At 37.7% G+C, this 25,844-nt stretch overlaps 8 protein-coding genes across 12 annotated transcripts; 3 read left to right on the top strand and 5 right to left on the bottom strand.

Annotated features, from left to right (window-relative positions):
- Nucleotides 1-1,858: 1,858 nt before the first annotated feature.
- On the bottom strand, nucleotides 1,859-4,287 carry LOC106364941. Of its 2 annotated transcripts, none has more exons than XM_013804418.3 (7): nucleotides 3,848-4,287; nucleotides 3,527-3,702; nucleotides 3,357-3,443; nucleotides 3,079-3,270; nucleotides 2,936-3,000; nucleotides 2,661-2,827; nucleotides 1,859-2,554 (listed from the first exon to the last, which is right to left on the bottom strand). In XM_013804418.3, exons 1-7 carry the CDS (start codon nucleotides 3,885-3,887, stop codon nucleotides 2,199-2,201), a joined length of 1,083 nt encoding a protein of 360 aa, XP_013659872.2. In that variant the 5' UTR covers nucleotides 3,888-4,287; the 3' UTR covers nucleotides 1,859-2,198. The 2 variants fall into 2 exon arrangements, with proteins under 2 accessions (XP_013659872.2, XP_022546886.2); XM_022691165.2 differs by having other exon boundaries at nucleotides 3,527-3,699.
- A 183-nt stretch (nucleotides 4,288-4,470) lies between these two features.
- Nucleotides 4,471-6,647, bottom strand: LOC106368078 (E3 ubiquitin-protein ligase RZF1). 3 transcript variants are annotated; one of them, XM_013807963.3, is made up of 2 exons: nucleotides 6,541-6,647; nucleotides 4,471-5,638 (listed from the first exon to the last, which is right to left on the bottom strand). In XM_013807963.3, the coding sequence occupies exon 2, from the start codon at nucleotides 5,585-5,587 to the stop codon at nucleotides 4,652-4,654; it is 936 nt and encodes a 311-aa protein (XP_013663417.2). In that variant the 5' UTR covers nucleotides 5,588-5,638; nucleotides 6,541-6,647; the 3' UTR covers nucleotides 4,471-4,651. The 3 variants fall into 3 exon arrangements, with proteins under 3 accessions (XP_013663417.2, XP_013663413.2, XP_013663416.2); XM_013807959.3 differs by having other exon boundaries at nucleotides 6,414-6,636; XM_013807962.3 differs by lacking the exon at nucleotides 6,541-6,647 and adding an exon at nucleotides 6,236-6,334.
- A 1,246-nt stretch (nucleotides 6,648-7,893) lies between these two features.
- LOC106368074 (ribosomal lysine N-methyltransferase 3) lies at nucleotides 7,894-10,258 on the bottom strand. The gene is made up of 5 exons (XM_013807955.3): nucleotides 10,111-10,258; nucleotides 9,656-10,028; nucleotides 9,374-9,570; nucleotides 8,737-9,025; nucleotides 7,894-8,650 (listed from the first exon to the last, which is right to left on the bottom strand). The coding sequence occupies exons 1-5, from the start codon at nucleotides 10,119-10,121 to the stop codon at nucleotides 8,000-8,002; spliced, it is 1,521 nt and encodes a 506-aa protein (XP_013663409.2). The 5' UTR covers nucleotides 10,122-10,258; the 3' UTR covers nucleotides 7,894-7,999.
- A 148-nt stretch (nucleotides 10,259-10,406) lies between these two features.
- LOC106368073 (pentatricopeptide repeat-containing protein At3g56550-like) lies at nucleotides 10,407-12,814 on the top strand. Its single transcript, XM_013807954.3, has 2 exons — nucleotides 10,407-12,232; nucleotides 12,443-12,814. The coding sequence occupies exon 1, from the start codon at nucleotides 10,471-10,473 to the stop codon at nucleotides 12,202-12,204; it is 1,734 nt and encodes a 577-aa protein (XP_013663408.2). The 5' UTR covers nucleotides 10,407-10,470; the 3' UTR covers nucleotides 12,205-12,232; nucleotides 12,443-12,814.
- Nucleotides 12,815-13,020: 206 nt separating this feature from the next.
- Nucleotides 13,021-15,029, top strand: LOC106368079 (pre-rRNA-processing protein ESF2). Of its 2 annotated transcripts, none has more exons than XM_048741189.1 (8): nucleotides 13,021-13,157; nucleotides 13,516-13,781; nucleotides 13,863-13,926; nucleotides 14,000-14,067; nucleotides 14,166-14,255; nucleotides 14,356-14,486; nucleotides 14,575-14,724; nucleotides 14,800-15,029. In XM_048741189.1, exons 2-8 carry the CDS (start codon nucleotides 13,529-13,531, stop codon nucleotides 14,815-14,817), a joined length of 774 nt encoding a protein of 257 aa, XP_048597146.1. In that variant the 5' UTR covers nucleotides 13,021-13,157; nucleotides 13,516-13,528; the 3' UTR covers nucleotides 14,818-15,029. The 2 variants fall into 2 exon arrangements, with proteins under 2 accessions (XP_048597146.1, XP_048597147.1); XM_048741190.1 differs by having other exon boundaries at nucleotides 13,046-13,157; nucleotides 13,492-13,781.
- A 443-nt stretch (nucleotides 15,030-15,472) lies between these two features.
- Nucleotides 15,473-17,008, bottom strand: LOC106368081 (adenylylsulfatase HINT1). Its single transcript, XM_013807968.2, has 5 exons — nucleotides 16,758-17,008; nucleotides 16,266-16,323; nucleotides 16,017-16,106; nucleotides 15,816-15,933; nucleotides 15,473-15,691 (listed from the first exon to the last, which is right to left on the bottom strand). The coding sequence occupies exons 1-5, from the start codon at nucleotides 16,865-16,867 to the stop codon at nucleotides 15,624-15,626; spliced, it is 444 nt and encodes a 147-aa protein (XP_013663422.2). The 5' UTR covers nucleotides 16,868-17,008; the 3' UTR covers nucleotides 15,473-15,623.
- A 2,186-nt stretch (nucleotides 17,009-19,194) lies between these two features.
- LOC106368075 (stomatal closure-related actin-binding protein 3) lies at nucleotides 19,195-22,692 on the top strand. The gene is made up of 12 exons (XM_048741188.1): nucleotides 19,195-20,218; nucleotides 20,301-20,429; nucleotides 20,528-20,620; nucleotides 20,699-20,845; nucleotides 20,933-21,001; nucleotides 21,098-21,181; nucleotides 21,274-21,445; nucleotides 21,531-21,647; nucleotides 21,719-21,777; nucleotides 21,856-21,987; nucleotides 22,075-22,224; nucleotides 22,311-22,692. Exons 1-12 carry the CDS (start codon nucleotides 19,934-19,936, stop codon nucleotides 22,335-22,337), a joined length of 1,464 nt encoding a protein of 487 aa, XP_048597145.1. The 5' UTR covers nucleotides 19,195-19,933; the 3' UTR covers nucleotides 22,338-22,692.
- On the bottom strand, nucleotides 22,437-24,089 carry LOC106368077 (F-box protein At3g56470-like). The gene is made up of 2 exons (XM_013807958.3): nucleotides 23,942-24,089; nucleotides 22,437-23,796 (listed from the first exon to the last, which is right to left on the bottom strand). The coding sequence occupies exons 1-2, from the start codon at nucleotides 23,971-23,973 to the stop codon at nucleotides 22,764-22,766; spliced, it is 1,065 nt and encodes a 354-aa protein (XP_013663412.2). The 5' UTR covers nucleotides 23,974-24,089; the 3' UTR covers nucleotides 22,437-22,763.
- Nucleotides 24,090-25,844: the final 1,755 nt, after the last annotated feature.

The raw sequence follows: 25,844 nt of genomic DNA, 5'->3' as shown, positions 1-25,844 counted from the left end.
TCGTTTCCTCAGATGTAGGTATTTTCTGTGTTATTGCCGGAGTAGTTAGTTCTCGATGATCTCTTCATAACTTGTAATCTTCATTGACTTTGAAGCACAAATTTTTTTTTAAATCGTTTGAGAATAGTAAAAATTTAAAAATTGACTGATTATATATTTTATAAAGAAGATGAAATTCATATTTCTTAACATTAGTTTATGTTATTATGTGTTCTTGATATATGATAATGCTAGCAAAGGCTATCTTGAGATTATGAATTGTATACTAGATTTATACTAGTAAACATTTTAAGGGAGAATTGTTTGTTAGACGTGTTTGGTGCGTAGTTTGATGTAAATAAGTCATACAATCATGCAAATCAAATATCTAAATGGTTTTCCTGCTCATTGTATACACTGATATATCTGAACTTGGATTTAGATTATAACACCAGTACTGGTTTAGATCAGTATTTGAATGTTTGACAAGAAGAAAAGTGGAAACAAATATGAAAAAGAGACAAGTAACTTATGGTGGATGGGAAATTGTGTAAGTAACTTAATTTGTTGAGAAGACAAGTAGTTGTGCAACTTCAATCACGGAAGAGACTGACAAAGGCAAAAAAATGTTTAGGTCAAAGACTTTTGTCACTTTCCCTCTAAGGCAGAAATCTTGTGGGTCTTTTTAAAAGCTTCCTCTCCGTCGGTGACATTAAAATTTTAAGATCTAAGAGTTTATCATCACTTCTACACCATCCATGTGTGATGTGTCTAATGCTATAACTACTGCTAATTCAACTATACCATGTGTGATGTGGCTTATGCCATTATCCACTGTTTACTCTACCTCAATAATCTAATTTTGATTGGGTCCTAAATCCAACTTCAAGTTCTCTTTTTAGCTATGGTTTCACTAAATATAATTTTGCTATAGACCGAATGGTCCAAAATTTTTATTTTTTTTCTAATACCATCTCTAATAATTCACTCTATTTTCACTATAAAATATAGTAACTCGCTGAATAATATTTCAATTGTACTCTATTTTAGAGTGTAAAATAGTAAATAAACAACTTACTATATATTAGGTAAACTCATTTTTATTCTATAAAGTGAGAAATAAAATACCATTGAAATATTTTTATTTTAAACTCTATTTTAATGTGAAAAATAGTATGGAGTTGGAAATGCTCTAAATGCTATCGTATGGGTTGATAAACCTTGCATCAAGTCAAACTATATGTTCATGAAAGTAAACCTAATGATTTAAGAACTTTGTTTCTAAAATACTTTTCATAAATCTGAAGTTGAGATATTTCTGCACTTTAAAAACTTTGGTCGTAGCTCTGAAATATTTTTTTTCTAAACTGAAAAAAAAAAACTAAACATTAAAGTCAGAAAAACACTTTTATATCGGAAAAAAATATAGGAATCTACTATTTCTAGGAAAGCACATTCGTAATGGCCAAGAGAGATAGAGTATTATACTAGTATCTTTCGCGTCAAGCAACCTGATGGTACCAATTGAACTAACGCAATTTGGTTATCTAACTATCACTTTCGTCTAAAGTACTGAGACGAAACCTAATATTTTAATAATGAGATCGAGAGATTCCAGAAGATAGTCAAGCCTTGCTAGCGAGTCATACTTCTCAGGTTCTCGTACATCAGCTTACGAAATGTGTAAGTAAAACAAACGTTAGAATAAGTTTGTGTAAAAAAAGAATAATAATAAGTTTGTGATAGAAGTTATATAATCCAAAAGCAACTGAAGAATGATACAATAATAATAAAAGAAACATATCGAAGTTTGGTTGGCGCCAGCCAAAACATAAATATTATTCAGTAACATGCTAACATGTGATATAAAACCCATAGATAAACACACAAAGTTGCTTTACTTAACAAACGTGTATCAACACAACTCTAAAAGACACCATTTGATGAGGCCACAACACAAGCAGAGACTGAGAGACTACTCTCAGGGAGAAAGCTAGGTTTGTTCTATGTATATGAACCTAAACACACATCATATCTTTTTTTTTTCTGTGCCAACACAACATATCTTAAAACAGTTTCTCAACAGATACATTTTGGTTTTCAAGTTTTTCATCTCCCGACCTAAATGGAACGATAAGATTCTCTCATGAGAAGAGCAGTAAAACTAAGTAAAATGCAAAATCATAAAAGCAGTTTTGTATGTTTTACATTGTAACGATTTAATCCTCTTCTTCTTCTTCTTCGTCGTAGTATTCTTCTTCTTCTTCTTTCTTCTTCTCCCTTTTCTTGAGAACGACATGGCACAAAACAAACTCACTATCTGCAACACTTGGTGGTAGACTAATCTCTTTTATGAACCATTCTTCCACTGGAGGCTCTTCTTCGTCAGGCAAGAAAACGTCATTACATTCTTCTTCCCGCTCAACGAGAGTAAACCTACGTTTGACAGCGACACAGTTCTCCTCTTCATCGAAGACAGCAGTATCTTCACGGAACCGTGTCCAGAGACTTCGAGGGTCTTGTTGTCCCGTAGATTTCCAGCAATAGTAATACCAATGTGTTTCTTCTGGATAGCCTGAGAAAGATAATAGCAAAAGACAAACAGAGAGTGTCTTCAATTAGATTTTAAGAAAACGAAACCAAACCCACACACAAAAAAAAGAAAGTAAAGTAAAACTGACCAGGCAAATCACGAGGTGGTATTGAGAAGATATCGTGACGTTCTTCAGGTATGATGCAGGCTTCTATTGGCTGTCCTAGAGCTTTTTGCTTCAAAAAGATTGCCATCTCAACATCTGTTGGACGAAAATGTAAGCCTTCGGGTAAGAGTCTGGATCTTGGCTCCACTCTGAAACAAAACAAAGACAAAAAAAAGAGAGAGAATGTTTATCAATGGTGTAAGAAAAAGAGGATTTGACCAAAAAAAACGTGAAAGAGAGAGAGAGAGAATGGTCACATCTTATTGATATGAGCTTTGTTGTTGCATTCGTCAAGGAGGTGTTGCATGATCAAAGTCCTTGACTGAAAGAAGAAGACAAGACATATGAGCACACAACATTGTAAGAAAAGAAAGAAGATGATAGAAAGAGCTGTTTTTACGTGTGATAGTGCTGGAGATTCTGCGTTGAAGGCGTGGAGAACATGGTCGTAAGCCTGTTTATGGAGTTTGATCTTCTTGTTCGTTGGTGAATCATCATCTTCATCATCAGGGGATCTTGCATGGACACGTTTACCAACAAGAGACTCTGGATTAGGAAGAGAGTTTGGAATCATCCAAGTTGCATTCTTATCCTGATAAAAAAAGTAAAACAGAGAAGATAAAGTTATCAACTATCCTGACTTATATTTTGTAAAAAGAAAATGATTAAAGTTTTTACAGAGTTATCAATCTTATGCGCAACAGAGATGTGAGTTTCTTGATCGATGTTCCACTCGTTCATCAGCTTTTGTATGATATGAGACTTCTGAAGAGGAAGAACAACACGAGCACACTATTCAGGAACAGAATGGAATATGAGAATTAGAAGAAGAGTGAGGAAAGCGTTACGTGTGATGTTCCCGAGGATTCTGATTTGGAAGCAAGGAGAACAGAGTGATAAGCTTTCCTCTGGAGCTGTTCGAGTCTCTGTTTCTTGAACTCGGGCTCGTGTGCTCTACCAAACCCAGTAAGTGATCTTTCAGCTATTGCTCTCTTCTTTACTGGGCACAGAAACGTTCCATCTTCTACATAACAAGGAGGAGAGTAACATAAACAAGATTACTAGTGGAGAGAAAAAAAGAAAAGCAGAGGAATCTAAGTCTTTCTGTGATCGAAAATGTACAAGAAGCTGGTGAAGAAACATCAAGAGAAGTGTTTGAACAGACGTACCCGCGGGATGATTTGGGTCTAAGTCTTTCTTGTCCGCCATTAGAGAGAATCAGTGGAACAGAGGAATCGCGAGAGAATGACGCTAAACTTCGAACAAGAACGTGTTTGCAGTTGCTGAGAGGTTAGTTAATAATGAGAGAGTAATGAAGATTTTGTGGAATAATCGTATTTATACTTTGTTAAGGGGACTTTATTGTTTAAACTTATAAAGAAACATACTATTCGACGACTACAAAATAAACATAATCTAATAACCTGACGTGACGTTTACATTTAGCTAATGCAATTTTTGGCTATCTAACTATCACTTTCGTCTAAACTGAGACAAAATCAAATACTAACTAATTAGTGACTGAACCAAAGATATGTTTTTAATAAGATGAGATTCGAAAATGGTCAAGTATTCTTCCCAGGTTCTCGTTCATCAGCTTTTGCTTACGAAATGTTAAGAAGTAAAACAAACCTAAAATAATAAGTGTGCAAAGAACAATCTAAAGAAGATGAAATGATAAAGTGATATAATAATTAAAAAAGAAACAGGTAAATGTTTGGTTGACGCCAGCCGAAACATACATTCATTCATCTATAGAAGAAGCATAAACTATTTTTAAATACCAACTCAGTAACATGCTAACATGTGTGATATTTATAATCCATTAAATTAAACACACAAAGTTGATAAACCATAAGCCACAGGAACATAAGATCTACAAGTAAACAAAGTAAAGTGAAAGAGAGACAGAATAAGACAAAGACCAAAGTGAAAAGGGCTTAACAAGGAGTTAAGTTTCTAGATTTTACCCTTTAATAGTCAAAAGGCCATCCACTATAACCCATATGTGACTGCTGTTCATGTTGTTGCTGATGATGTAGCTGGTGATGATTATTATTATACTGCCCACCTTCTTCTGCAGTGGCTGTGTTGCTTGTCTCTCTGCGGTTCTGCGTCGAGCTTGAGCTAGACGACCTGAACGGCCAGAGACTAGAGAAAACGTTCCTCCTTCTGTTGCTGCCTCTATTCTGATCCCTCTCTGTGCTTGAAGACGACCCTCTCGACGGCAACTCTTTACGACACACCGGACACGTGTTATGCTGAACCAGCCACGGAACAATGCACTCAGAATGATACATATGTTTACACGGCATCTGTTTCGCTTCCGACTTCAACTCAAACTCCTCTTTACAAACCGGACAGTGAGAGTCAGACGACTTGAGATGCTTCTGCGTGATCTTAACCGTCGGCAACGCATCGATAGATGACTTAGGCGCAGGCGGTGGACCACGATGGTGCGTAGTCCCAGACGAAAGCTGCTCGATCAATTCTTCAAGACCTGGTCCGTAAAAGTAGTCGCCAGCATTAACGTTGCCGCCACGAGTGATACCAATACCACCAGGGGAAGTGTTTAGCAAGGCTTCGACCGAAGTGTTGTTCGCTTGCCCGCCGAAGATCAAGAAAGGAGCTATGCTCGAGAAGCTCTCCGAACCACCTCCACCACCAGAAGAGGCGGTGATTCTTCCCGTGTCGTGGCTTCTTTCGGCTAAGCGGCTTCTCATGAAAGCTGAGAAAGCTTCCATGAGATCATACGTTGGACCACGTTCAACATCTCTGTGAGCTCTAAAGGGAGATACATCGATTTCTTCGACAAACCCTCCTCCACAATAGGTGCAGAGAGAATCTGGACCGCGAAGGTAGACGCCACGTTGACATCTGTGACACCAATGAGTGTTTCGACCAGACATTCTCACAATCTCTTTATGCCGTGTTACTGAGTCAGGGTACTAGTTAATAGCCTGCAAAATAATACAGTAGGAGAGCTGGTGACCAAACTCGTGCTAACTTTTTGCTTAAGTTGGTAAACCAAAGAGTTTTTTTTTTTTTTGGCTGTATGCCTAACTTTCCAAAGCTTATCTCAGCTCAGAGCATAGTACAAGATCCAAATGTAATTTATAGATCAATTTTCAGAAAATTTAAAAAGAAAAAAACAAGACTTTATAGAACACATGGTTCACCAAAACAGGAAATAATCAATGTTTACGTCAACATACTAGACCTTTTAAGGTTAGAACATTCTAACTCATGAAAACATCACTATAATCTTCGAACCTAAACTGTGATCTGTCTTTATACAAAAATGTAGCTCAATCATATGATTCAAACACTTTCGAGCTAGCTAAAAAATATTTCTAAATGAGTCATATCACGATCTATAGAAACATTGAATGTTAAACCATGAAGAAAGTACAATGCAGACGATCTACAGAAACCAACACATCTTTCAGATGGATAATCAAGCAGAATAAAATTAATCAAAAACCAGATCACAGGAAGAAAAAAACGAGACACGAAAAACCACAAATCGAATCCAGAAAATAACAGAGCAAACTTACAAAATGTATCCCAAGGAAAATCTTAATGCACATTCTATACGACGACGCTTTGAGCAAATCAGATCCAAAATGATCCAAAAACACGACAGCAAAAAATGAAATCCGGCGACCAAAAAAAAAGAGATTCGCGACACATTTAACTTTGGTTAAGAAGACAAGCTCAATAAGCTACACATACCTCAGATAGATCCGAAGGAAGAAAGACAAGAAACCCTAGAGAAGCTGAAGCTGAAGCTGTGGTGAGATTGGTTTTTGTAGGAAGAAGACGAAAGAGAGAGAGAGAGAGAGAGAGAGAGAGAGCTAACCTGGAAGAATCTCTCTGTGACACTCTATTGACACTTTGACAGTATTGGCTGTGTTACCAAACAAAAAGTTATAAAGAAAGAAACAAAAAACACCTTAGCCTCTGTAAGGGAAAATTCCTTAAAAATACCCAGACTGAATTTCTTTTGCTACTTTAATACACAAACTTTTTAGGCTCCTCATTTAATACACAGACTAAATTGCGTTACCCATAAAATACATCAATTTCTAAATTTCAGAGGTTTCACACTTCGATTCTAACAGCGTTAACTCTGTTTAACAGAGAATCAAGAGGACGTTAATTTTTTAATTAAGCACGTGATTAAACCGTTAAAACATCGGGTTCCTTCATCAAAAGCCCCAAATTGAAAGAAGAACAAACCCTAATTTCATTTACCCCACAATCGAATTGCTCTAGACTCTCTTCTTCTCTAAACATTGTTCTTCTTCTCTAAACATTGTTTTTCTTCTCCTCTGCGAGTCTGTCCCCTTCCTCCAACAATAATGCAGTTGAATCTTCAGATGTGGCTGGTTCAGAAGCTGTGCTAAGCAACTGTTTCAGATTTCTGATTTCTTCTCTCTGACGATCCATCACGCCTCTCGCCTCCAGTAAACTCTGTTTCTGCCATTCATTTTGCGCCTGCTTATCAATCCAATCGACGAACCCATGAGAACCGCAGCACCAAAACCTTCTACCTGGATTGTCATCTGTCCATGCCTTCGCCGGAGTCGATCTCTTATTACAGTAGCATAACGGACCGTCGATCTTCTTCTTATAGGATGACCTTGCACTAGAACTCGAGCCTTCACTCTTAGCCATCGATTTGAGGGATTTCTGGGAAATAAAGAGTTGAATGAAATTAGGGTTTGTTCTTTTTTTGATTTGGGGCTTTTGATGAAGGAACCCGAGGATTAACGATTCAATCACGTGTCTAATTAAAAAATTAACGTCCTCTTGATTCTCTGTTAAACAGAGTTAACGCTGTTAGAATCGAAGTGTGAAACCTCTGAAATTCAAAAGTTGATGTATTTTATGGGTAACGCAATTTAGTCTGTATTTTAAATGAGGAGCCTAAAAAGTTTGTGTATTAAAGTAGCAAAAGAAATTCAGTCTGGGTATTTTTAAGGAATTTTCCCCCTCTGTAATAATAAGTTCAGTAATAAATCCTTTTATCTCTCATGTGCCACGTGTCCTTTTATCTAATTACCCCTAGACTTCACTGTATTTACAGTTATGCCACTCTGACAGTCGCCGGCTTTTTGTCACGCTCTCCTTGCTTCCGCCGGAAGGTTACTCAATTTACTCACGAGAAAACACATTCCTTTATTTGCTTTTTATTTTGCTTTTTTATAAATAGGACAAAAAGAAGCTCTTGCAGATAAAATTCAATGTTTACGGGAACAAATTGAAATAAAATCAAAACTTGGGGGACTAAAAACTGAAACTTTCAAGAAAGTAAATTACGCACGTGCTAAGATTTTAGAGTTCATCTTCTTCCGGCGTTTCCCGCCGGAGACTTCACCGAGTCTCTCACGAACATTACTCCTAAGCTTCTCAAGAATCCTCCTCTCACTCACACGCAACATAAGGGAATGATACAACCTCCTGTCTCTCGGAAGAACACAGCTCTCCACCCTAGCAACATCCTCCTCAAAAGAACTCGACGTCCCATACAAACTCTCTCTCTTATCCACAATAGCAAGAAGAGCCTCACAGACACCATCCGTGAGAAGCACGTCACTGCTGCAACTCTCTCCAAACACGACCTTGTGTTTCCCGATGGTTATCTCTCTTCCTTCTTTAGACACACAGTCTCCTGTTTGGTCGAGTTTGTTGTATGTGTTGTCTGGTAAGAGGAGGATGTTGAGTAGCATGAGGAGCTCGGTTTCGGGTTCTCCGGTTGGAGAAACCTCGAAGTACTCTGAGTTGTAGCCTAGCTTTTTAAACAAGGAGAGTCTGGCTCGAGTGTACAGGGTTGTGAATGAGGATGTGCTCCACTCGGTTACTAGGTCGAGATCTATGTTTACAATGTTGTAGAGATTGTCGAGTTCTGTGAAGCCGTATCTGTGGAGTAACGCAGCGTTGCCTATCAAACCGTATGTGTTGTATACCTAACAAAGAAAAATTATAATAACATCAATGCAAAATGACAATGATTCTTAGGAGAACAGTTGAAAGATGAATAAAAGATACATACCTCGGCTCCAGCTGGGACGTTCTTCACCATGATCATTTCTAAACTGGATACATCGTCTTGCAACACGGAAGAGTCTTCTTCTTCTTGTTCCTTGGCTTCTTCGTCAGTGTTTTCACCCTCCAGAGATTGCTCAGGGGAGGTAGAGTTTTTACCGGAAGGCTCGTCTTCTTCATCAGTGGCTTCACTAGCAGCATCACTGTTGTCAGATTCATCAACTTCGGAATCGGATTCACTGTGAGGTAACTCAGCGGTGAAATGAACATCTTCCTCCCCGGTTTTATGATTGAAGCTGCGATATGTAGTAGTAAACAGGTAAGATTCAAAAGAGTGGATAATGAGTAAAACATCAGGTTACATTAACTGGCTAATAACATAACATATGCAATCACTAATAAGACCTTTAAAGTCTACTCAAATCAAATGTCTTGGGACAACATAAGTAAAGCAAATGTTGCACCCAAGAAAATATAATCAAAGATTCATTCTAGTTACAACAAGTCTAAACCTTAAAAATACAACCATAACAGACATACGAGCTCAAAATAATGCAATTGTAAGACCAGCTGAAGCTGACACATATTAGCTTATAAAGGCTAGAAGACAGATAGTGATCAAAACAAAAACGAGGTAAGCTTACAGATCTGCGAGAGGGACCATCCCCCATCCATGGTAATCATCGATTTCAAAAGACCGTGACGCAATTAGGCTCTTGGCCGCAAGATACTCTTTGATTCCAAACGAACCAGGATCAACATTCTCAGGCAGTAAAGAGGTAAGTGGCACAATGTTCTCTTCCCAATCCTCATAAACAAGACCATGGTCTTTCTTCACATCCTGCCTACAACAAAACTCAAACTGATGAGTAATGAATTCAAAAAAAAAAAGATTCCAATACATAAAGTGAATCTCTTTAGTGAACCTTGTGAATCTCAGTTCCAGACAAGAGAGAGTCCAAGTCCTCAAGGGGCCAGACAAGAGGCAAATCTTCTTGGAAAGGAAGGATCTGAAGGTAACCAGCCCATGGAGACTCTTCGCCCAAGCCTCTCTCGTACATGATAGCCACTGAGAGAGCTAAAGGTCCATCTAACTCAGCGGATTCGATCATCTCACGAGCCCCGCTGGTTTTAACGGTGAGACAAGCAGTTTTGGAGATGTTGGCGACGACGTCTCCTTCCTTCAAGTCACGTGAGGCTTTGACGGATACGGCGTCGTTTTGGTCCTCGAGGAGGTCGAGAGCGTCGCTGCAATCGACTCCGTTTGCTTTCATCCATTTCTTGAATGCAATTAACCTCCTGGTGACAAGTGAGAGTGAGAGATTTAGAAAGCATTGCAATGAACGTTTTGTGTTCAGAGATAAAGAGAGAGATAGAGAACCTTGAAGCCATGATCTTCGAAGTCTCTTTGAGTTACTCTGTGATGGCTTTGCCGGAGAGAAACAGAAACAACGTCCGGATAGAGCAGAGAGACACGGACGGCGTCAATCAGATGAAGAAGGGTTTTTCATCCGTATAACATTTGAAGGAATTGACGGAAATACCCTTCAAATTAACACACAACTCTTTTCTTTTTGGACAGAACTCTAAACTCTTTTTAAGTTTTTTCGGACACGAAGACATTAACTCAAGTGGCATATGTGTAAAAATTATTTATCAAATAAATAAAAAGTTTCCAATTCCTCAGAAAATATATAACGATTTTAATTCAAATCAAAGTGTTTTTTTAGAGAGAGAGGCGATGTGCGAGAAAGCTGGAGTGATAGTGAGAATGCTACAAGGCTGCAACAGCATGACCAAGCTCCGTAAGATCCATTCCCACGTCATCACCAGCGGTCTCCAACACCACCCTCCAATCTTCGACAACCTCCTCCGCTTCTGCGCCGTCTCCGTCACCGGCTCTTTATCTCACGCTCTCCTCCTCTTCCAACACTTCGATTCTGATCCATCGACGACGGCTTGGAACTACCTCCTCCGCGGCTTCTCCGTATCGTCAACTCCTCTCTCTTCCCTTCTCTTCTACAATCAAATGCTCCTCTCCACACGCCCCGACATCTACACTTTCAGTTTCGCCCTAAAGGCATGCGAGAAGCTCCGGTCGGTTCCGAAATGTCGGGAGATTCACGGTTCGGTTATCCGGTCTGGTTTCCACTCCGACAACATCGTCTCCACCGGTCTTGTTCGTTGTTACTCTGCGACTGGAAACATTGACATTGCTTTCAAAGTGTTCGACGAAATGCCTGTGAGAGACTTGATCTCTTGGAACGCGATGATCTCTTGCCTTTCTCATGCTGGTTTACACCATCAAGCTCTGAGTATGCACAAACGAATGGAGAACGAAGGTGTGTGCGTCGACGCGTACACGATCGTTGCTCTGTTATCGTCTTGTGCTCATGTAAGCGCTTTGAATATGGGAGTTATGCTACACAGGAAGGCCTGTGATGTTCGGTGTGAGGGAAGTGTATACGTGGGAAACGCTCTTATCGATATGTATGCTAAAGGCGGTAGCCTTGAGAACGCTGTTAGTGTCTTCAATGGGATGCGTAAGAGAGATGTTACAACGTGGAACTCGATGATTATGGGTTATGGAGTTCATGGGAAAGGCATAGATGCCATCTCGTTCTTTAGAGAGATGGTGACTTTTGGGGTTAGACCCAATGCCATTACGTTCCTAGGATTGTTGTTGGGTTGTAGTCATCAAGGTCTGGTGAAAGAAGGAGCTGAGCATTTCAAAATGATGAGTTCTGAGTTTTGTCTGAGCCCTAACGTTAAACACTATGGATGCATGGTGGATCTTTATGGACGAGCAGGGGAGTTCGATAAGGCGCTTGAGATGGTACACGCGTCCTCCTGCCATGAAGATCCTGTGTTGTGGAGAACCCTGCTTGGCTCTTGCAAGATCCACAGGAATTTGGAACTTGGTGAAGTGGCTATGAAGAAGTTGGTGCAGCTCAAGGCTTTCAACGCAGGGGACTATGTGCTTATGACTTCGATATATTCTGCAGCTAATGATGCTCAAGGCTTTGCTAGCATGAGAAAGCTAATGAGAAGTCATGAGTTACGGACAGTTCCAGGTTGGAGTTGGATTGAGATTGGTGATCAAGTTCACAAATTTGTGGTTGATGACAAAATGCATCCGGAGTCTGCACTTATTTACTCAGAACTAAAGGAAGTAGTTCGTCGCGCCGTACTAGCTGGTTACAAGCCAGAGGTGTCAAACGTAACCGGTTCAGGTTTCTCTGATCGGTGTTTAGGATCTGCGTTTCACAGTGAAAAGTTGGCTATTGCTTATGGATTGATGAGAACTCCTGCAGGAACAGCTCTCAGGATCACAAAGAATCTCAGAGTTTGCAGAGATTGTCATTCGTTTACAAAATGTGTGTCGAAAGCATTCAGTAGGGATATTATTGTAAGGGATAGAGTTCGGTTTCATCACTTTGCAGGTGGTCTTTGTTCTTGTAACGACTACTGGTGACAACACTGTTCTCGATTAGCCTAACAAGGTTTGTCATAAGCTTGTTTATTGTTTTACTAATATTTTTCCTTAATTTTTTTTTTTCAAGAAGAAAAACTAAATCTTAATTACTTGCTTATAAATTAAACGTTAAGAATCTTAATTTGTAACAAGGTTCATACGTTTACTAGGGTGCTTGCAAGTTATTAAGATTGTGGGTGTCATGGATTCGTATTCTTGTGTGTTCTGTGTGTACTAGGTGGATTATGCTATGTGCAAGATCTACATGACGCCAAGGGGAATTAAGAAAAAAGCAGAGGAAGAAGAAAACGAGAAGAGGAAGAAGAAGAGAGAAGGAGGAGGAGGTGAAGCATCACAAGAGGTTGATCAGCCTTGTACTCCTGCGGTTCAGCAAAAGATGTTGATGGTGGAGGAGCCGACAGGGCTGTTGTGTGAAGAAATCGTCAAAGAAGGACTGATCTCATATCAAGTCTATGGTGACCTGCTCAGAAAGATTTGGATAAGAAAGCTTTTATATATAGCGTTTTGTAATCAATTAGGTGACGTAGAGAACAAGCATAGAGTATAATAGTTTCCTTGTGTCGTCTTAGTTTCTAGTTGCTTTGTGTGTTCCTTCATTGCAATGTTCTCCAAAACCATGTAAAAATCATCTTGCCTCTAATGTGTAGAAAATCTACTAAAGCTAAGGTCTACTACATACATATACAAATGTAAGTGTAATCAGATACCGGTTCGTACCTTATAACCGAATATCGATAACCGTAAAAATAAGTCTATTAATAACCGGAATGGTATCAATTATTATTACGCGATTGATAAGAACCGGGTTTTTTTCTGGAAAGCAGCTCACTTTCTCTTTAGCAAAACCCTAACGAAGCGTGCAAAGTTACAGAGCGTAGTCTTCTTCCATCTTCCGAACCGACCGTTACTACCTCCTTCTTCTTCTTCTTACGGTAAGTAGAGATTTTGAATTAAGATTGCTCTTGCTCCGTTCATGATTTCCTTCTACCTTGAATATCTCTAAAGATCTCTGATTTGGTTGGTTTTGTGCTTGCTGAGCTTATAATCTATATGGGTTTTGAAATTGAATCGCAAAGACATTCGTTTTGATGAGCAATTAAAGTTTGCTGCTTTCGTTAGTCTAGGTTTCAGGGTCCCTTTCATCTTCCACCTAAGAATTGAAAAGTCCACACCTTTATGCAATTGTCGGTTGTAGTAGTAGACCTTTAGTTTCAACGGCCTTGTGATTAGCTTGGAAGGTTAAAGTTTGCATTTTTTCAATAATAGGTTTTGTTGCCCTTGTTTCTACAGCTGCTGAGAGAAGATGCAGAGTGAGGAGTCTCACGAGCTTGCGAATGAAGTATCCACCAAGGAGGAGAGTAAGGAAACAATGAAGAGTCAAAAGGCGGATAGAAAGAAAAAGAAGCTGAAAGAGAAGCTGCTCAAGGAAGCTACTAAGGCTGTCAATCGAGGAGTCTGCTACTTGAGCCGCATCCCGCCACACATGGATCACGTTAGACTTCGCCAGATCCTCTCTCAGTTTGGTGAAATTGATAGGATTTATCTTGCACCTGAAGGTATGTTTTTTAATGTATAAAGAAAAAACACACATCTTGCGTCATATCAGTAGCTGATGCATTCATGGATTTTATATTCAGATCCTGAAGCACAAGTTCACCGTAAGAAGGCTGGTGGATTTCGTGGCCAACTGTTTTCTGAAGGGTAATAATGGTTCAATGTGCTAATATGGATTGCTTATTTTATATTGTTTACGAGATGTTTATTAACTTTTTAGGTGGGTTGAGTTTGCTAAGAAAAGCATAGCTAAGAGAGTCGCAGATATGCTTAATGGAGAACAAATAGGTATATTCTTAATGATTCTTTTCAGTATTCATAGTCAATAGACTCTTAAATCTACGCAGCTTATATGATTATTAATGTTTCACCTTTTCTTTTCTCAGGGGGAAAGAAGAAGTCAGCTATATACTATGATATTTGGAACATCAAGTACTTGTCCAAATTCAAATGGGATGATCTCACCGATGAAATTGGTACTCTTAACTGCTCAGTTTCTTTGTTTAACTTGACGTGCTTGTCCATTTACTTTGATATTGATCTTTAATATTCAAAGGGTTGTTGTTTTTTTGGCAGCATACAAAAGTGCAATAAGGGAACAGAAACTGAATATGGTATTGTCTGCTGCTAAGAGAGAGAAGGACTTTTATCTCTCTAAAGTGGAGAAGTCTCGTGCCATGACCGAGATCGATGAACGAATGAAGAAGGTACTCACACTCTTTGAAGGAACTGTATTGATTTTTCTTCCTCCCTCTGGATGTCTCACCGGTCTCTTTTTTTTTGATGTTTGAGCAGAAGCGAAAGATACAGGAAGAATCAGGCAGCAACGCTGAACCAGCACAAGTCTTCCCGCCTAGGGTGGTTCGTCAGTTTAGACAGAAGACAGCAATCAAAAATGAGGTGTCTCAGAGCAAACCTGGACTCTCCACAGATGTCCTAGCATCGGTCAGTACTTGGTTTGTCTTGAAAGGATAATGATGTACTTATTTTGTAATTATGGTTTTGTTTTTCCTGATTCAGGTTTTCGGCGGTTCTTAAAGATTAAGAAGAGGCATGTGAAGAAACTACGGTTTGATTAAAAGCTTGATCATATATATATATATATATATATATGTATGGATGGAATTTACCTTTTAAGTCAACAGAGAGAACCTTCACATTCACTTCTCTAGCTTTTTGTTACTAAGAATATGAATTAAACAAATTTTGATACTTTTATTTTCTTTGAGCATATTTGATATTTAGACACACATGAACAAATGTGGATACAGTACTTAGCATTAGTGCATAGCAAAGACTATGTGACATATTATTTAATCATCGAGATGACTAAGAGGAACGCAAGGGCTTTGGGAGATGAAGTTGTGTAGTAGCTGCACTTTGACTGGTGGAGCCTGCAACGGAATGAACTTTCGTGCTTTGTTGGAGCACAGACGCATGTCTTCCCTAACTGGTTGTTGTTATCGAGCGAGTCTGTGGACCATGACTTGTTTCTGCTGTATTGGATAATATGGACGTCGGGCCTTTTCTGAATCAAGTGCTACTACTGTGCTTAGTGCGGCCCGCCCAATTTATTCTACATAACATGTGCAGATGCTCATGAACTCGTCTGTAGTATTCCTTAAAGAGGGCTTTCTGGTTTCTCAAAAGTTCCAACTTCCAAGGCAACAGTCAAATATTCTCTTCAGAACAATAAAACAAGGTTTTTTTTTAGCATAACGATCATACAAAGTTATGTCTCAAACTTTTTTATTTATAAAGACAGAAGAAGACAATGGGAAACTCATGACGGTTCCTCTTACAAGCAGGACAACAATCACTAGTAGTAGTAGATGAGAACATTTTTAGCCAGGAGGCCAGTTCATTTGGCGTCCTCCAATGAGATGAACATGAATATGATACACCGATTGGCCTGCAAAAACAACCCACACGGAGGTGATTAGCATCAATAAATGATATGTACCTTTGTTTGTATGTCTAAAATATGAAAATGCAAATTGAAGTAGAGCTACTAGCTAAATTTGGTTAATACATACAGCCTTGTGGACCATCATTGATCACAATTCTGAAACCTTCATCTAGGCCTTCTTGTTTTGCTACAAGCTTGGCAGTGTAGAGAAGGCGGCCCAAGATGTCAATGTGCCTCTCCTCAGCCTGCAATAGCACAACAATTCTCATGCTTTTAGCCTCTGTCTTGAATTTTGTTTGAGGGCTGTTGTAAGTGAATTAGGTTTTACCTTAGAGAGGCCAGTTAAGCCATCTCTCACTTTTGGGATGAGGAGTATGTGAACAGGACCCTGGGGCGTTATGTCCCTAAATGCTAAAACCTGAATAATCAATCATGCAAAACCATATAACAGTAAGAAGAGACCATCGTTTACTTGAAATGCATAGCATAGAATACTAAATGTCCAAATTTTCACAGTGGCATGCAGAGTGAGCTACTTTAGAGTACATATAAAAAGGGTTACAAGGATTTAAAGTACCTTGTCATCCTCATAAACCACAGTGGATGGAATCTCTTTGCTGATTATCTTGTCAAATCTGCATGTTCCAACCATAAACCAAAAATAAATACCAACACCAATTCAACACAGCAAAACGAAATCTTGGACAAAAAAAACAGAGAGAATCTCTATGATATGTGCAACACTTTCACTCTTCTATGCACAAAACAACAATCAGTCTACTCTCCGAACAGTATACCATCATTTACATTAGCTAACAGAAAGTGTTCCGTTCAAAGAGACAAACTTCACAAGATACAGACAAAACTCACATAGCATTGCCTGAAGATCATTACTTATGTTCATTCAAAAAAAAATTCCAACGGTACAGTCAAAGAAGAAGAACGCTATAGAGATCAAACCCACATCCCAAAATCGAAGCTTTAATCGACCATAAGTGGAATCAAAACACATCGACCAGAAAAAAATAGAAAAGGAAGATCGAAACAGAGGAAGAATAAAAAGGCTTACATGGTCGGAGCATCGGAAGGAGTAGCGGATAGAGCAGCCTCTTTCTCGGAAGCCATGACGGCGGAGACGGGAGATATATGAGAAGAGAAAATCGCAACACGGTGGCTCATGGAGCCCTAAGTTACTTTATAGTATCCGTCGACGCTGCGACCACCTAACCCGCCGATCTATTCCCCTTAATCCAATCAAATAATGCCACGTCATACACACTTTTGTCTGTATCTCAGTTTTGATCAAGTCACTGCAACTACTTTACTTAGTGCGGCCCAAAGCCCACCCAAATATGGATAAGTGGATAACTGGACCATTATCTTTAACAAATATAAGCATAATTTGCTTATATCATATAGTCGGATTTAGAAGATATGTAAACTTCAAACGGTATCTCTGCATCATCGAATTTACGATTTCTATCACAATAAATGATGTTTGTACTGTTTAAGTAGCTCTCTTTTATTTTCTAGATAGTTCAAAATTAACGCTAATCTATGATGAGATTACACCGAACTATATATGAAGATTAAGCCAATTACATACGAGAGAATTATTAACTATGTATAATCGTCAAAGTATTAACACTCTGACAATAAGTTAAAGCCAACAAAACAAAGACAAAGAAAGTGATGGTGAGTAGGGTTTTGGTAACAAGCTCATGGGATAAGATTCCATGGACCCCATACACGATGCTTAATGCGTAGGGCTAATTATAGTCATAGAGACTCATAGATGACAACACGTAATTAAGGAACAAAAATAGAATAATTATCTAACATTTAAGTAAGAAGCACAACTTTACAGCTTAGCGTAAAAAACAAGATCTAAGTATTATTAAAGTAAAATGCATCTTTCATTGTAGATTTGTAGTACGCTCTTGTTATACCGCAAACAGAAAGTAAAAGTGAGATTATGATGTCTGAACCGTCTATTCTTGTTAACGTGACCAGAATATCACATGCTCTGTTTTAGCCTTTTTCGACACTTTGGTGAAAATATAATATAGTATTGTTTATTTCGGAGTTTACTTAAGGAAATTCCTTAAAATTAAAGTCCTTGATTGATTCTAGAGATAGAGCCCCCACAAGGCCACACTCTAATGATGCTAATGATATTGTCCAGTAATATGCGGTGATGACTTCTCTAATTAATAAATTGAACTAGATATATATCTGTCAACCTAACTAATTGTTCAACTCATTAACTCTTCTTGATACCAAATGAGCTAAGATATATATCAAAAGCAATAGCGTAGAAGCGATTAGTGTGCCATTACCAGTTGGTTGATATGCCACACAAACTACCGCAATAAAACTTAACATTACTTTTTTTTTGTAGAAAGATTTGGTTAAAACTTAACATTACTTTGAAAACGATTTTAACTTCCAGTAGATTGGCTATGTAAAGTCGTGATGTGAACGGCGTCTCTTTAGGGGAAAACTAATTGAGTTTGACCTTTCAACTAATACATTAGATTCCACCAAATATAGTACTCATGACTACCCGCCAAATTCTCCAAAATGTGTTGCAATAATGTTTGTAACTCGCTTTTCCGGATTTTATAATAAGGTTTTGTAATTTCATATGGGTTAGGTGAGAGATTGAGCTCTCCTGAATTGGATTACTGATTTAAATTTTAAAATACTGGAAGTTACAGAATGATTTGACGCAAAAACTGATTATATATGAGTCGTTATTAACTTACATATACTATACCATAGTAACCTAAATAGACATTTTAAAGATATAATTTCAAACCAAACTCACGAAATAATCTCATGAAAACAAAACCTACTTGTATTACATCCTTAAGCACACCAAATCGGATTTGTAAAACTCTGGTTTCTTGAGATACTTTGCTTAAGATGCAGATGAAATAAACAGAGGGATTAATGATAATGGTGGTTAAGGAATCATGATTAGATTCCAAATCAAAGCGAACTAGAAAACACAAAAATTATTAATGTGAAAAAAAGAGTGAAAGAAGGAAAATCTATGGAGCCAAGGACCAGGGCCCCACCACAACGATTCACACCACTCGCGCCAAGCGTGTGTCTCAAACGCCATGTAACAGCGCGTCGTCCAACAGAAAAAAAAAAAGACCAGACCGGGACACTGGGGGTGATTGGTTGAGTTGTAACTTTAGAAATTTACTTTAGAATTTTGTCTGTAGGATTTTTTGATTTAGCTTTAAGAGCTGTACCTTTAAAATTTCCTACAGCCAAAAAGATGGAGCTTTAGAAAATAAGATTTTTACAGCTAGTTTTTTTGTTTTTTGGCTGTAGCTTTAATTTTTTGGTTGTAGCTTTAAAAAGTAATGTAAAGCATGATTGGTGATTTTAAAGCTGTAGATAAAAATTAAAGCTAAAGTCACTTGCTAAATCCCAACCAATCACCCCCACTGTCAACAAATAATCCTTCTTTTTTTTGCACTCTTTGGGTTCTTAACGATGATGGCGTGAAGGAGAGAGAGAGATAAAGAGAGATAGAGAGATAAAGTAAGCAGCTTTGGTTATAGGAGAGAAGAAGAGAGAAGATTCAGAGAAATAAAAGTGTCTCTTTTTTTTTTCTTCTCTGCATTTTCCATTTTATCCTGTCGTCTTTGACGCTTTTGTAAAAAGCTAAAAAAAAGAGAAAAGATGCTCAACGACGAAGACTAGACACAGAGAAAGAGAGAGACCCACTTCACTTTCTTCTTCTTCTTCTTCCTATTCCATCTCTCTTCCAAAGATACTCTGGTTCTGGGTCTTCAGGGTATCAGTAAGTTTGTATCTTTCGAGCTCGTTCTACTTGCATTCCTCCTGTGTTTTGTCGTATTATGTTTCATCGATGTACGGTTTAGTTGCAGGAGTTAGAAAGTCTGCACTTTTATTAGTCTCCAGTCTGTTTTGATTCTCTGAGTCTTTCTCAGTTAATGCAAAAAAAAAAGGTCGTTTCTATACTGCATTTTCTTGTCATGTCTTGATCCTTTTCTCAGATTAGCAAAAAAGTAAAATTAAACTTTATTTTGTCAAATCGTCAAAAAAAAAAAACATTTGATCCGTGATAAGTTTCACTTATAGAGGTTACCTACTTACACCTTCAGTGCATTTTTCCTGTTTTATACAGTATCCTAGTTAAAAGAGAATGTTCTTGGATTAAATGATTTTGCTCTTTGTTTTTAATTGTTAAAACAGATAAAAATGACGAAAGTGTGTCCTGAGATCGAAGACATGACATTACCAGAACCAGTTACTACAGTATCAGCAGATGTGAGCTTTGCTTCTAATCATTTTCCATCCTACAAACTAGGACCTGATAACCAGATAGTAGAAGAACCAAAAGAAGATGATAAAGGTCCATCAGTTCAAGACACTGTCGAGAAAGAGAGCGAGTTGTTGTCTGATCAGCACAAGCGTCTCTCAGTGCGTGACCTCGCTAGTAAATTTGACAAGAACTTGGCTGCAGCTGTTACTTTGGCTGATGAGGTTTCTAACAAAGCTCTCTTTTCTGATTTCACTTTATTTATCTCTTTTTTTTTGTTGTTGAAGTTTTATGGTAATATTATAGGCGAAATTAAAAGAAGCGGCTTCTTTAGAAGGACATGTTATGTTGAAGAAGCTAAGGGATGCTTTAGAGTACATGAGAGGACGCATGGATGGACAAAACAAGGAAGATGTGGAGAAAGCTATCTCTATGGTTGTTACTTGTTCTTAAACTTAATAAGTCTCTTGTTCATCTCATTTTTTTTGATTGATGATTCTGAAACTAAAGATTGAAGATCAAACTGTGAATAGGTTGAAGCACTAGCTGTAAAGTTAACTCAGAATGAAGGTGAACTGATTCAAGAAAAGTTTGAAGTGAAGAAACTTGGAAACTTCCTCAAGCAGGTATGGAGTTCTTTAGGTTACTTTGGTAATGTGAGTATCATTAATGACCCTTATTAAGTGTTGCTCTCATGATGTCAGGCATCAGAAGATGCAAAGAAGCTGGTAAACCATGAAAAATCATTTGCTTGTGCTGAGATTGAAAGTGCGAGAGCCGTTGTGCTTAAACTTGGAGAGGCATTTGAAGAACAGGAGCGAAGTTCTGAAGCTTCTAGAGCTCAGGGACCTGTGAGTTTCATTCGCTTTGCCTTCAAGCTTTGATTGTTTCTTTTGTGTTATGTTCTTTCTTATCAAGTTATGTTTTCATATAAACAGGATGTGGAGAAACTGGTTGAGGAAGTCCAGGAAGCTAGACAGATCAAACGTATGCATCACCCAACAAAGGTGCTCCATCATTTTCATACAAAACTTTAGCCTTGTCAGTTTGGAAACGCCTTCATTAGACTGTATGTGTTTATATAAGGCTCTGTTGTAATGTAGGTGATGGGCATGCAACATGAGCTTCATGGTTTAAGAAGTCGACTCCAAGAGAAATATTTGAATTCTATTAAACTTCATCAAGAGGTATGTTTTGTTTGTGCATTGACTCAACATAGTTCAACTTAAATTCGTTCTTTGCTGACCTCTTTGTTCTTGCCTTTGACAAACATCTCAAGATCAAGAGAGTTGAGGAATCAAAGTCGTGTCCATTTGTTCTGGAAGGCACACAAAGTCTCGGCTCTTGCTTAAGAATCCACGTCTCCTCAGATGATGCTATAGATCTTTCAAACTGTTCAATCCAGTGGTACCGTGCAGCGTGTGAAACAAGTAGAAGGGAACCTATATCTGGTACTGGGTCCCTATCTCTTTGCTTTCATCGTTCACCTTTTAGCAAATAAATTTTAGCTTGAGGGGGTCATGTTTTGGGACTCAGGTGCAAACCAATCAGTATATGCTCCAGAACCATTTGATGTTGGGAGGATATTACAGGCAGACATTCTCTCAAACGGACAGAAAGTCACTGTTACAACAGATGGTCCAATTGATCCTGGTTGGTTTTTACAGACGCTTACAAATATTTTAAGTGGACAATAAAGTGAATGTTTGGCTTATAAACTGCAGATTCTTGCTTGCAATCCCGCGTAGAGTCTCTGATGCGAAAATCAAAGAGTGAATTCAATGTAATGTTACAATATTCATCTTGTTAAACATTGAGTGTATGTTCTAATAAGCTGAACATTTTCAAACTCTTTCTTCAGGTGGTTATATCACAGATGAATGGACAAGACTATGCATCTAGAACTCATGTCTTTACCGTTGGAAAGACAAGGATAAAGTTGTCTCGAGGATGGATCACAAAGGCGAGAGAAATATACTCAACATCCATGCAGGTATCTAGGGACTTTGACCTGACATGTATCTTCATTCTGTTTCACATCAAGCAACTCACTCTTTGAAATATCCTTACACTTATCCAGCTCTGTGGAGTTAGAGGCAACATCAAGGCTCCTGCAAGAGCATTGTTCTGGCAACCAAGAAAGAGTCTAACTTTCATACTAACCTTTGAGTCAGAACAAGAACGTAACACAGCCATAGTCCTTGCTCGAAAATACGCTTTTGATTGCAATGTAAGAAAAAACTTTCTGTTTAAATGCTATTCTTAGACTCTGGTTATCACTATGGTTTTACATGAAAACCTTGCTTACCTCTGCAGGTTACACTGCTTGGGCCAGATGATTAAACAAATGGTGAACAAGACAATGTCATTAACCCACAACCACCTGATTCTTTTTTTTTGTTCTGTGTGTTGTTTGTTTGTTTGTCTTTTTTCACACTGTGGTTCCAAAGAAGGAAGGTGCAAGTTTGGCTTCTCATTCATCATCCAATGTTGCTTGCTGCATAGAGTTTTATTATAGGCAGCAGATTTCATTTTTTTTTCCTCTTATTTTACCAGTTCATCAGTTTGATATGGTTTCCATTTCTGATTTGTTTTGGTTTGCTTGCTTGATTTCTATTTTTTTTTTTAATGATTTAGGACACAACATTGTTAATCAGCTTATGAGTGTGAGATCAGAAATATAGAGTTGTTTGTAACATTACAAAGCTTATGAGACATTCCATTTTCAGCATTCGTAAATAAGTATATTGTACATGTCTTTTAATACTATTAGAGAAGTTGATTAAGTATAGGGTTTAAGAGTGGCATGATCCAAATATTCGCATAGGGGTCAGACTTTTTCCACTTCAAGGAAACCACACTCTCTTCATCAACCTCATAGTATATACAACTCCTCTTGAATCCATGGAACACCGAGAGACACAAACAGTTCCTTACTCCACTTGGCTGCTTCTGCTCAGCTCTAGTTTCAGAACACAAACCACTAGCGTAGATTGTCAACTCTCCCAGTGTTTTCCTCTCAGTCCATTCACAGCTTGTAGAGTCAAGTCTAAGCACAGTTGGGTTCATGTGGCTGAACATGTATATGAGAAAGATCTCTCCTTGGTGCTGTGTCATGAAACATCCGTTGCTTCCATGATGTTTTTTAAGAGGTTGTCCGGAAAGAAGAACGTTCCAAGAACTTGAAGACGGGTCAAAGATCGATAAGTGGCCAGTGTTTGTGAAGCAGTAGAAAACACCGTTGGAGAAAACAATCTGCTCGAAAGTACTAACCGGTAACTGATTCTTGAACACAAACGTGTTCCACTCTTCAGCATTAGGATAACATGTCTTGACGGTGATGTTATGTAGAGTGACATTAGTGACAGTGAACAAGAGACAGTTACTTGATGTAGGAGCACAAGAGAAAGCCATTCTCTGATCATAAGCCATCCAGAGCGGCGGCAAGGGGATGCGATCACGAGTAAACGGGTTGAAGAAGAAGAGTTGAAACGAGTTGGGATTGTACATGAGTAACCAACCTTCGTTGGAGTGACATACACGAGAACCAGAGAGCTCAGGAAACGAGAGGTAGTACCTTTTCTGCGTTGATGGGTCATAGAGTTCACATGATGACTCCTCTGTTTTCGAAAAGTAGATGAGCCAAGGAGGTCTATCTGGAACTCTAACGGAAAGACAAGCTTGTTGCCATGTTTTGGAGACAGTAGAAGCGCGGATGTTGTCTTTCAGTGGAAGATGGGAAACTACAAGTTGTAAGAGATCATAAGGAAAGTCTAAGAGTGTTTGGTCCTTTGCGTTTGACCTATAAAAGCAAAAGCCAAAGTCTAAAAGTCTCAAAGGTAGAACTAGAACATGGTAAGGAAAGTACAAAAGCTCTGAAACTCTACAAGTCATTATAACAATAACTGTCGGATTTATCCAGACAAAGGAAAGATATGAGAACTCACGATCCAAGCTTGCAGTTTCTTGTGGACTCCATGGCTAAATATGATGATTCTCCTGGTCGTTAGATTGGGATCGAAGGGGATCGGATCTATGATCGTTCTCTAGCCTCTAGGTCTCTCTGTCTTTCAATATTAGTTTATACAAAGTCTGAAAGTAACGACAAAATGGCACTTAGCTATCCAAAAATGGTCATCGTTGACTTTTTTTTGGAGTAAAATAGGTTCGGTTTAGTCCGGTTACCGCCAAATCAATTGATTAAATGAAGTCTTTTTTAATCAATTGATTAAATGAAGTTTTTTTTTTTTGGTCATATGATGGAGGAATTCAACAAGTTGAATTCTCTTACCAACAACATTTCTAAATTACTGAATCTCTCACTGGAAAAGAAAAATCCAATTTTCACAATATAAACAAATAAGCATATACACTGTAACAAGGAGATATCTTCCATTTTAAATAAAAAGCCAAATTTGTATGTAAACACAAAAGTAGAGTGAAAACCTAGTGGCTTATTCTAGAACATATTTCTTCAACAATCATCTAAGTTTCTTTATTGTTCTTTTACTTTCACAAAATTTTAGTAAATATGACTTTTGTTATCCAAAATGAAACTACCCAATGATCAAAAGTCTCAATCTTTCTATTCTCTTGATTTCATGTCAATTTTGTGTTTACCATCCGTTTTTGTGGTAAGTGATGCTAGCAGAATCTCATTCATTATGATTTATACTTTTTTGAAACACTATGATTTATCCTTTTTTTTAAACAATTATATTTAAGAAAATTTTGAGAAAACAATTTTTGTAATCGAGTGGAATTGACTCAACTAAGTTAATAAATCAATTTGTTTTCTTAATTATTTTAAGAAGTACTCACAATTCTGCACAAAATATGTATTAAAGAAAATATATCATTATATCGCATGTAATTACTTAAACACAATAATAAGAATAACTCTCTTATAAATCTCTTAAAAATTTCTCAAAACCTTAAGCTCTATCACACACACTTATACTCATAAGTTATGTAACAACCTTGCATCTATTTTTATTAGGATTAGATAACTCCTAATCTCTGTGAATTTAACATATTTCTTAATTTCTTCTTTTTAATCATTTTACTAAACCATAACTCCGTATGATTAGGTCTTTAACTTTTATCTCAAGTTTCCTTTTCTTACAAGCTTAATCAAATAACTATGTATATATTAATTATATCATTGCATGTAGTTGTTAATATACAAGCTTATTAAGTTTTATGTATATGAGATTTATCAATTTAATCAACAATATAACACACTACATTTATGATTTTGATTCATTTTTCTGTAGCCGATGTAAAATTTCATACAATATTAATTAGAAATCATACTAAGAAACCGTACCTGCAGTTAAAACCGGCATATTGTTAGGGTTGACGGCGGGACCCAAAACTGCAGCATTGTTGAATATAGTATTCCATTCCGCAGCGACAAGTTCTCTGTGTAAAGACGCCGCCATGATGGCGACCACATCTGGAGGCAGACCAGCGGGGTCAATCTCGTTCAAAGAGGCCTTTTATGAAAATAGTAAACACAAGATTAGTATTTCCAATGTTTTTGCTGTGAAAAATTTATAGTGTTTTAAAATCACGACTAACACTACATAAATTATTGTATACATAACATAACCAAATTAACACAACTCAGAGAATAATATAAATTATTGTATAAAAAGCAAGATATAAAAATTTAGTAGTAAAATATTTTTAGTGATCTGCTTTGTAGTTTAAATATTATTTTCTATAAATAGATAGTAGGTTTGGTCCAACCGCTATTTCTAATTTTATTTAAAAATGTTCTATTTTGTTTAATTATTATTTGTAAAAAATTTTATTTTATACAAATTTATTTATTTATTTTACGTC

This window comes from Brassica napus, chromosome A9, assembly GCF_020379485.1.
Source record: "Brassica napus cultivar Da-Ae chromosome A9, Da-Ae, whole genome shotgun sequence".
Classification (NCBI taxonomy): Eukaryota; Viridiplantae; Streptophyta; class Magnoliopsida; order Brassicales; family Brassicaceae; genus Brassica; species Brassica napus.
This window is presented reverse-complemented; position numbering and strand designations above follow the sequence as displayed.

Bases quoted from the DNA above. Each gene is read 5' to 3' on its own strand.
- LOC106364941 (XM_013804418.3), bottom strand. From the start codon at position 3,887: ATGGCGGACAAGAAAGACTTAGACCCAAATCATCCCGCGG. The intron at 3,271-3,356 runs GTAAAAACTTTA...TTTTTTTATCAG, and splicing joins CGCATAAGATTGATAACTCT to GATAAGAATGCAACTTGGAT. The intron at 2,555-2,660 runs GTCAGTTTTACT...TATCTTTCTCAG, and splicing joins ACCACCTCGTGATTTGCCTG to GCTATCCAGAAGAAACACAT.
- LOC106368078 (XM_013807963.3), bottom strand. From the start codon at position 5,587: ATGTCTGGTCGAAACACTCATTGGTGTCACAGATGTCAACGTGGCGTC.
- LOC106368074 (XM_013807955.3), bottom strand. The intron at 9,571-9,655 runs GTTCACTAAAGA...TGTTGTAGGCAG, and splicing joins CTGGAACTGAGATTCACAAG to GATGTGAAGAAAGACCATGG. The intron at 8,651-8,736 runs GTATGTATCTTT...TTTCTTTGTTAG, and splicing joins ACGTCCCAGCTGGAGCCGAG to GTATACAACACATACGGTTT.
- LOC106368073 (XM_013807954.3), top strand. From the start codon at position 10,471: ATGTGCGAGAAAGCTGGAGTGATAGTGAGAATGCTACAAGGCTGCAAC.
- LOC106368079 (XM_048741189.1), top strand. From the start codon at position 13,529: ATGCAGAGTGAGGAGTCTCACGAGCTTGCGAATGAAGTATCCACCAAG. The intron at 13,927-13,999 runs GTAATAATGGTT...TTAACTTTTTAG, and splicing joins GGCCAACTGTTTTCTGAAGG to GTGGGTTGAGTTTGCTAAGA. The intron at 14,068-14,165 runs GTATATTCTTAA...TTCTTTTCTCAG, and splicing joins GCTTAATGGAGAACAAATAG to GGGGAAAGAAGAAGTCAGCT.
- LOC106368081 (XM_013807968.2), bottom strand. From the start codon at position 16,867: ATGAGCCACCGTGTTGCGATTTTCTCTTCTCATATATCTCCCGTCTCC. The intron at 16,107-16,265 runs GTACTTTAAATC...TTGATTATTCAG, and splicing joins TGGTTTATGAGGATGACAAG to GTTTTAGCATTTAGGGACAT. The intron at 15,934-16,016 runs GTAAAACCTAAT...GTGCTATTGCAG, and splicing joins GCTTAACTGGCCTCTCTAAG to GCTGAGGAGAGGCACATTGA.
- LOC106368075 (XM_048741188.1), top strand. From the start codon at position 19,934: ATGACGAAAGTGTGTCCTGAGATCGAAGACATGACATTACCAGAACCA. The intron at 21,182-21,273 runs GTATGTTTTGTT...AAACATCTCAAG, and splicing joins CTATTAAACTTCATCAAGAG to ATCAAGAGAGTTGAGGAATC. The intron at 22,225-22,310 runs GTAAGAAAAAAC...TTACCTCTGCAG, and splicing joins AATACGCTTTTGATTGCAAT to GTTACACTGCTTGGGCCAGA.
- LOC106368077 (XM_013807958.3), bottom strand. From the start codon at position 23,973: ATGGAGTCCACAAGAAACTGCAAGCTTGGATC. The intron at 23,797-23,941 runs GTGAGTTCTCAT...TTGCTTTTATAG, and splicing joins AGAAACTGCAAGCTTGGATC to GTCAAACGCAAAGGACCAAA.